The 10016-nt window shown below is 41.8% G+C and overlaps 1 protein-coding gene across 1 annotated transcript; it reads right to left on the bottom strand.

Annotated features, from left to right (window-relative positions):
• Positions 1 to 186: 186 nt before the first annotated feature.
• On the bottom strand, positions 187 to 6472 carry lgals17 (galectin 17). The gene is made up of 7 exons (XM_056410167.1): positions 6312 to 6472; positions 4017 to 4057; positions 3283 to 3639; positions 1289 to 1379; positions 993 to 1171; positions 795 to 842; positions 187 to 725 (listed from the first exon to the last, which is right to left on the bottom strand). The coding sequence occupies exons 1-7, from the start codon at positions 6335 to 6337 to the stop codon at positions 652 to 654; spliced, it is 816 nt and encodes a 271-aa protein (XP_056266142.1). The 5' UTR covers positions 6338 to 6472; the 3' UTR covers positions 187 to 651.
• Positions 6473 to 10016: the final 3544 nt, after the last annotated feature.

The raw sequence follows: 10016 nt of genomic DNA, 5'->3' as shown, positions 1-10016 counted from the left end.
CGTCTCTCAATGCGGTCCCACTTCCTGTCCGTCTCTCTATGCGGTCTCACTTCTCTCTCTGCTCCTCTGGACATATAAATGTTGTTTATAGTTATTTCTATAAAGCAGGCTGAGCGGTTGTTTGGGACTATTTCCCTCGGCGGATGGATCCCACTCGGCGCTGCGGGGAGTGATTTGAACATGAAGTTGTTTTCTGGTATTTATTGTTTTCATTTAATACATTTATAAAACGGTAGCTCTCACAGAAACATTAACATGACATGATTTATATTCCCAACAAACCGTCCAAATTATAATATATATATATTATAATTATTATAATATATATATATATATTACAGGGCTCTCAAGTTTTGTAGACAGGCAAGTTTTTTTGTTTGTTGGATTGGCTGATAAGTGGCTCCTCGCAGCAGAACTCCAGGGGAGCGCTTGATTCCTCCACGGTGAGGGCAGCGCGGCTCATGTTGGCGCGCTGCGGCACATTAAAACATTAAATAGCCGAGAGTTGTTTCAGCGTGAGAAATACGATGTGTGGCGGGAGTGCGTGACTTAAGACGTGAGTCTCACGCTCAATGCGTGACACTTGAGAGCCCTGATATTATAATATATATATATTATAATATATATTATTATTAGCAGAGCTCTTTGTAGTCAGACCAGGTGAATGAAGATTGTGAGGAGAAGAGAGAAGAAGAAAGTGGAGCAGCCGTCTCTGACTCCGTCACCTGGAGACACACAAGTTCATGTTTGTGTTGTTTATTTAAAAACAGCTTTAACAGAAATGTTTCTCTCACCTGTCGGAGCTCGTTCTCCCAGATGGGGGGAGGCAGCTGGGGGGCTTCCTGTGGAGCAGGAAACAGGTCATTTTATGTATTTAAAACACGATGGGTGGGGTCAGCAGCTCTGGACCAACAAGCTGAAGAGAATCGATTCACAAACAAGTGAAACCACAGCTTGTTGTTGTTGTTGTTGTTGACGAGCTCGCGGCTCACCTCCCACGGACAGCTGCACGGTGCTGACGGTGAGGCCGTGCTGGTCCAGGACCCGGTAGGTCCCCTGGTCCTCCAGGTGAAGCTCCTTCAGGGTCAGCTGCTCCGCCTGCGGACGCTTCACCAGACGCTCGCCGCCACCGCCGCCCCTCGACCACAGCTCCGCCCACGGGGCGCCGCTCCTGGGGGCGGAGCCAACACCGTGTTATCGACTACATCGGGACGCGTCGAGTCCTGCTGGAAGCAGCCAGCAGGGGGGGGGGGCTTCAGGGGGCGGGGCTTCAGGGGGAGGGGCTCACCTGTTCTGGAACACGACTCGCTCCGAGTGGCGGGTGTAGAGGTCCAGGACCAGGTCCTCACCGAGACCCCGAGACTCCTGGGACTCGTGGTCTACGATAAACCCAGAAAGTAGAAGTCAAGAACAATAGAAAACAAAAACTAAGGGAAGGACAGAAGGTATTCAAGAAAATTAGAATAACCATAGAACACTAGACTAACAATAGAACAATAGAGTACAAATAGAAAAACAATAGAGTAACAAGAGAACAATAATAGAGTAGAAATAGAACAACAATAGAGTAGAAATAGAGTAGCAATAGAACACTAGAGTAACAATCGAACCAAAATAGATTAGCACTAGAGTAACAATAGAGTAGAAATAGAACAATAGAACAACAATAGAGTAGAAATAGAGTAACAATAGAACACTAGAGTAACAATAGAACACTAGAGTAGCAATAGAACACTAGTGACACTAGAGTAACAATACACCACTAGAGTAACAAGAGTGACACTAGAGTAACAATAGAACACTAGAGTAACAATAGAACACTAGAGTGACAATAGAACAATAGAGTAACAATAGAACATGAGACTGACACTAGAGTAACAATAGAACACTAGAGTAGCAATAGAACAATAGAGTTACAATAGAACACTAGAGTAACAATAGAGCAATATAGTAACAATAGAACACTAGAGTAGCAATAGAACCAACATAGAGTAGCACTAGAGTAACAATAGAGTAGAAATAGAACAATAGAACAACAATAGAGTAACAAGAGAACAACAATAGAGTAGAAATAGAGTAACAATAGAACACTAGAGTAACAATAGAGTAACACTAGAGTAGCAATAGAACACTAGTGACACTAGAGTAGCAATAGAACACTGGAGTAACACTAGAGTAGCAATAGAACACTAGTGACACTAGAGTAACAATAGAACACTAGAGTGACAATAGAACAATAGAGTAACAATAGAACACGAGACTGACACTAGAGTAACAATAGAACACTAGAGTAGCAATAGAACAATAGAGTGACAATAGAACACTAGAGTAACAATAGAACAATAGAGTGACAATAGAACACTAGAGTAACAATAGAGTAACAATAGAACACTAGAGTGACAATAGAACACTAGAGTAACAATAGAACACTAGAGTAACAATAGAACCAAAATAGAGTAGCACTAGAGTAACAATAGAGTAGAAATAGAACAACAATAGAGTAACAAGATAACAACAATAGAGTAGAAATAGAACAATAGAGTAGAAATAGAGTAACAATAGAACACTAGAGTAACAATAGAGTGACACTAGAGTAACACTAGAGTAACACTAGAGTAGCAATAGAACACTAGTGACACTAGAGTAACAATAGAACACTAGAGTAGCAATAGAACACTAGAGTAACAATAGAGTAACACTAGAGTAGCAATAGCACACTAGTGACACTAGAGTAGCAATAGAACACTGGAGTAACACTAGAGTAGCAATAGAACACTAGTGACACTAGAGTAACAATAGAACACTAGAGTAACACTAGAGTAACAATAGAACACTAGAGTAACAATAGAACAATAGAGTGACAATAGAACAATAGAGTGACAATAGAACACTAGAGTAGCAATAGAACAATAGAGTAACAATATAACACTAGAGTAACAATAGAACACTAGAGTAGCAATAGAACACTAGAGTAGCAATAGAACACTGGAGTAGCAATAGAACACTAGAGTAGCAATAGAACACTAGAGTAACAATAGAACACTAGAGTAACAATAGAACACTAGAGTAACAATAGAACAATAGAGTGACAATAGAACAATAGAGTGACAATAGAACACTAGAGTAGCAATAGAACAATAGAGTAACAATAGAACACTAGAGTAGCAATAGAACACTAGAGTAGCAATATAACACTAGAGTAACAATAGAACACTAGAGTGACAATAGAACACTAGAGTAGCAATAGAACACTAGAGTGACACTAGAGTGCGTCCGACTGACCGTGCACCGCCAGCCTGACGCTCTGGATGAAGACCTGTGTGGGGCCCCGGGGCCCCTCCAGCACCATGAAGCTCTCGTATTGGCCGGCGTCTCCGATCTGGGCGTCGCTGATGACCAGGGAGCAGTCGCCGGCCCCCAGCCGGTCCCCGGGGCCCTGCAGGCGGCCCCGGAAGCCGGGGGCCTCCCAGCGCTGCGCGCCGAGCTGCTCCAGCACCGCGGCGTCCGGCGTGGCCCACTGCAGGTGGCAGGCAGGGGGCGCCACCGAGCCCAGGAGCCGCCGCCAGCTGCAGGGCAGCACGGCCCGGTGGCCCACGCTGCAGGAGACGGACAGGTGGAGGGGGGGCGGGGCCGACGCCTCTGGGGGGGGGGGGGGCAGGCTTTTCAAAATAAAGTGACATTGACGAGCGGAGTAGACGACTGGAGGGAGGAGGGTGCAGGCTTTTCAAAATAAAGGCAGAGGAAGGGTTAAGGAGGGTAGAGAACGAGGGGAGACACTGCGGCGTATAAAAAAGTATGAATATGAACAAGTTTTCTGAATCTCCTTCCAGAAATGTTTATTCTTTCAAAATAAGAGCCCAAAGCCAGCTATCAAACTCTGAATATTGTGAATATTATGTTTTAAAGAAAGTGGTTGTGTGTTGGAGAGATGTGTTGTTGTGTTGTTGTGTTGTTGTGTTTCTTCTTTCTGACAACAAGAGAATTCAGTAAACAAAACATCACAGGATGAAACTCACCCACTGAGCCGCCGACCAGGAAGCACGTCAACATGAGGGTCCTGAGGAAACACAAACAGAGCCAGGTGAGTTCCATGTCAACATGTAAACACGTCAACATGTCACACGTCAACATGTCACACGTCAACATGTCACACGTCAACACGTCACACGTCAACATGTCACATGTCAACACGTCAACATGTCACACGTCAACATGTCACACGTCAACACGTCAACATGTCACACGTCAACATGTCACACGTCAACATGTCACACGTCAACATGTCACACGCCAACATGTCACACGTCAACATGTCGACATGTCACACGTCACATGTCGACGTGTCACACGTCAACACGTCAACATGTCACACGTCAACATGTCACACGTCAACATGTCACACGTCAACATGTCAACATGTCACACGTCAACATGTCAACACGTCACACGTCAACATGTCACACGTCAACATGTCACACGTCAACATGTCACACGTCAACATGTCAACACGTCAACACGTCAACACGTCAACATGTCAACATGTCACACGTCAACATGTCACACGTCAACATGTCACACGTCAACACGTCACACGTCAACACGTCAACACGTCACACGTCACACGTCAACACGTCAACACGTCACACGTCAACACGTCAACACGTCAACACGTCAACATGTCACACGTCAACATGTCACACGTCAACATGTCACACGTCAACATGTCACACGTCAACACGTCAACATGTCACACGTCAACATGTCAACACGTCAACATGTCACACGTCAACACGTCAACATGTCAACATGTCACACGTCAACATGTCACACGTCAACATGTCACACGTCAACATGTCAACATGTCACACGTCAACATGTCACACGTCAACACGTCAACATGTCACACGTCAACACGTCACACGTCAACATGTCAACATGTCACACGTCAACGTGTCACACGTCAACATGTCACACGTCAACGTGTCACACGTCAACATGTCACACGTCAACACGTCGACATGTCACACGTCAACACGTCACACGTCACATGTCACACGTCACATGTCACACGTCAACGTGTCACACGTCAACGTGTCACACGTCAACATGTCACACGTCGACACGTCACACGTCGACATGTCACACGTCAACATGTCAACACGTCAACATGTCACACGTCAACACGTCACACGTCAACATGTCACACGTCAACACGTCACATGTCACACGTCGACATGTCAACACGTCAACATGTCACACGTCAACACGTCACATGTCAACACGTCAACACGTCACACGTCAACATGTCACACAAGGAGCCGTGTTCTGAGCCAGAGGAACAAGCGAGCCGGTCCGGTGGGTTTGAACTTCCTCTTCCTGTCTCCAGGTGAAACTCTGAAGACTCCATTCATTTATTATGAAATAAAACTGAACTTTAAATCTTCATCTTTTCATTTGAGTTGTGAATATTCATAAAGGCCCAAACTAATAAACATGTTAAAACAACATGAAGCAATACGTTTCAGATGCTTATTCTTCTGATAAATATTTGTCTATGAAATAAAGTATCTTATTTATTTATTGTTATTTGTTCTTATTATTCAGTTGTTATTAAAACCATGAGACAGTGAGGAGCTTGTTTATTTAAATATGTATTTGTATTCATTTTTTACTTTGTTTATTTATATAGCTGAACTAAATTAACGAATATATTAATATGTTTTGTTTTTATTCAGTTGTTATTAAAACCATGAGATAGGGAGGATTCCTTATTTATTTAATTATTTGTAATAATCAATTACATTTTTTATTTAAACTGTTGAATTAAATAAATTGTAGATTGCATTAATGTATTATATATAATATATATATATATGATATAGTTGAACTAAAGAAAGTATTTAGTATATGTGTTATTGTTTGTACTAAAAAAGAATGAGGATTGAGAAATCCTATTTTATTAATTTAATCATTTATTTTTAATGTATATTAATATGAACTAAACCATTTAACCTACTTATTATTATTATTATTATTATTCCTTATTCTTTAAAAACATTACATAAGCTCCTGAGTTTCATTCTCACTAAGTTTCGTTTCTTTATAAACGAAACGCGCCTCTCCGCAGTGCGCATGCCCGTTGATCTGCGCGAGGGACTCAAACCAAGCAGATAGTTTTTATTCTGCACGTGTTTATTCTTCTTATTCAGTTCATTGTGCATGAAAAAAGAGAAAACAATAACAACAACAACAAAGACAGAAAACACTTCGGGAAGCTTTTAGATTTCAAAATAAAGTGTCGAGCTTCTTACCATCGAGGCTTTAAGACGCGTTGCATCCTGCGGCGGCGGGTCAAGTCTCCTCGATCCTCTCGTCTCGTCTCCTCTCCTCTTGTCTCCTCTCCTCTCCTCACTTATCTCCTCGTCCTTAGGACCACTTCTGAAGGATGTTTACTCTCTAGGCGAGATCACTATTTATCATCGAGCGTCACTTCCGGTATGCGATAAGAAAATAAAAGCATCTCCTTTCTTCACATATGTATTATAATTTAAAAGGTAAAACTTTATGTTACTTTACGTACACTTTACATCAATGTAATTGTATATGTATTTTTTCTTTAAAATATGTTTTTCTTGCGAAGTACAAAACAAATATACATGATAATATCTTAATTCGCCTAAAGTCTTGACAAATCATCAGTTTAACAAACATGATTGAAATGGTGAAGGGTTAATTAACTACATTAATTGTTCTATATCTTTTTTAATGTGCGTCTCTTTTTTCTTTTCTTTGTGTTTATGTGGTTTTATGACATCATCTAAATATTAAAATGAGTATTCTCTTCTCAACGTCACTGGAATGACAACAACAAACCGTCGAGATATTTATAATATTAATTCAGTGAGTGAGATATGAAAGTGTCCTGTTGAACAACCCGAGCTGTTGGGCTTTTATTTTGTAATACCAGCCAAAGGCTGCAGAAACGAAACCTAAACCGCCTGCACCCTCCACCCTCCTCCACCCTGCCCCCCCTCCCCCCTCCACATGAAGGCGTGTCCTGCGGCTCAATGAAGTCCCGCCCCCTCCTGCTACTCATGGCCCTGCGGCCCCGGGGCCCCAGTCCCCCGGCAGCTCTGTGGCTCTCAGCGTGATGGCGGCTGTCAGCTGGATCCTCGTCTTCATCAGTAAGTTACCGAAGGTTTTGTGTGTTTGTTGATTTTAAATGCAGCTTGTTGTTGTTGTTGTTGTTGATACGACCTCTGAGTGGTTTATGTCGTGCATGCTCCTGGTCATTTAGGAAATGAAATCCAGTTTGTTTTGAAAAAAGATTTGAACATGAAAATTAAAGTTTAAAATATATTCTGAATACAAATCCGTTTAATGTGTTCAGTTTGTGTCAGGATGTCCGTGTTGATCGTAAAGCAGAGGGGATCTGGAATCTGTGAAAATGGACGATAAAACTGAATGGAATTGAATATTTATAAATTGTATAAATATAATAAAATATTCTATATTTAAATATATCTATATATTTAATTTATTTTTACTATTCAGTAGCAGATTTTCTCTACAGTTTCGAATCTATTTTTTTCTGGTTCAGAATTATGGCCCGGATCTAGTGTGGGGGCGTGGCCTAAACTAAAGGGGCGTGGCATTAACTATAGAGGAGTGGTGTCAACTACAGGGGCGTGGCCTAAACTAAAGGGGTGTGGCATCAATTATAGGGGCATGGCATCAACTATAGGGGCGTGGCATCAACTCCAGGGGCGTGGCTTCAACTATAGGGGCGTGGGATCAACTACAGGGGCGTGGCTTCAACTCCAGGGGCGTGGCATCAACTCCAGGGGCGTGGCTTCAACTCCAGGGGTGTGGCATCAACTTCAGGGGCGTGGCATCAACTCCAGGGGCGTGGCTTCAACTCCAGGGGCGTGGCATCAACTCCAGGGGCATGGCTTCAACTCCAGGGGCGTGGCATCAACTTCAGGGGCATGGCTTCAACTCCAGGGGCGTGGCAATATAGATGTGTCTCTCCTCAGGTGTCGCAGGACGTCTCCTGTCCTCGGCCTCGGCCCTGGCGGCCCCGGTGGGAGGCAACGCTTCGCTCACCTGTAACCCGACCTCTACCTCCGAGGTCACCTGTAACCTGACCTCTACCTCCGAGGTCACCTGGTACCGCCTGCACTCGGACCGGCTGCTGCCTCTGCTGACGGTCAGGCCCACCCAGCTGGCTGGACCGGCAATCAACTTCCACTCTGAGGACCGGCGTCTCTCCGCCACAGGGGGCGCCGTGGTGGGAGACCCGGTGCACCTGAGCCTCCACCAGGTGGCGCCGCAGGACGCCGGGCTGTACTTCTGCACCGCCCGCTGCGGAAGGAGCCTTGGTGTTGCTGCCATCCGTCTGGTGGTCGATGGTGAGGAGGACTTTACTGTTTATGTCATCATAAGAGAACTACGGTGGCCTTCAGGGACAAAAGAGATGGTCTTAAAGAGACAACCCCCCTAACAAGAGATCTCCAGTGGCCTTCAGGGGACATAGTTCTGTAGAAACATGGTAGGCTCCGCCTCCGGCTCCATATGTAGACACAAAGGTATATGTTTTAGATTATACTTGAATGAAAAACATGCTTATTAACAATATATTCCATCAGTGCTGCACACTGGCCCTTTAAATGAAGCCATCGTTATGATATGAAGTCTACGATCAAACATCATGTGACTTCTTATTGAATTTCTCTTTAAATGATGAAAAGTCTAAATATATATATATATGAAAAGAATATATATATATATTAGTGCTGTGAAAAATAATTAAATTACAGGATTAATAAGTTAATTTCTTTTAACGCATTTAACACATGCACAGAATGAGCTTCCAGTCCGTCTGTTGTTGGTCGTCTCTCCAGCAGCGTGTCATTCTGTCTCTAGTGTCGCGTTAACACGACTCCGATCTCCGTCTCGCGCGCCGCAGAGCTCGGATGCCGCGATGCGCACACACTGGTGAGCAAGTTATGCACACCCCTGTGTATAAATGTATATATCCGTCTTTTGTCATAAATCTTTATGTTCTCACAAAAATATACCGAGAATATCGGTAATATGTGATTAATCATGATTAATCCACAGAAACCTGTGATTAACCTGATTAAAAATGTTACTCGTTTCACAGCCCTAATATATATATGAATATGAATACAATTATATATATATTTATATATATATGAATATAATTATATGTATATTAGTATATATATGAATATAATTATATATATATTTATATTTGAATATAATTATATATATGAATATGTATATAATTATATATATTTATATATATGACTATAATCATATATATACTTATATATATACATATTTATATATATATGAATATAACTATATATATTTATATATATATGAATATAATTATATATATACTTATATATATAAACTTATATATATGAATATAATTATATATATTTATATATGAATATAATTATATATATTTATATATAAGAATATGATTATACATATATATATGAATATAATTATATATATATACTTATATATATTTATATATATGCATACTTATAAATATATATATAAGTATATATATATATATATATATATATATATATATATATATATATATATACTAAAACTAATCTCATCTGGTTTCTGCACCAGAGAATTGAAAATGAAATCAAACGGGGAAACTTTCCACGTTTACCCAGAATGCAGTTGGTCTCTTTGGAAGCGTCAGGACCCTCCACGAGAAACACAGGTCCAAACTAAACCCAGATTAAGAGAAGCAGTGTGACACAATCACACACACACGCACGCACACTCACACACACCCACACACACACTCACACAGACACACACACACTCACACAGACACACACACACTCACACAGACACACACACACACACTCACACAGACACACACACACTCACACAGACACACACACACAGACACACACACACACTCACACAGACACACACACACTCACAGACACACACAC

Source organism: Pseudoliparis swirei, chromosome 1 (genome assembly GCF_029220125.1).
Source record: "Pseudoliparis swirei isolate HS2019 ecotype Mariana Trench chromosome 1, NWPU_hadal_v1, whole genome shotgun sequence".
Lineage (NCBI taxonomy): Eukaryota > Metazoa > Chordata > Actinopteri > Perciformes > Liparidae > Pseudoliparis > Pseudoliparis swirei.
This window is presented reverse-complemented; position numbering and strand designations above follow the sequence as displayed.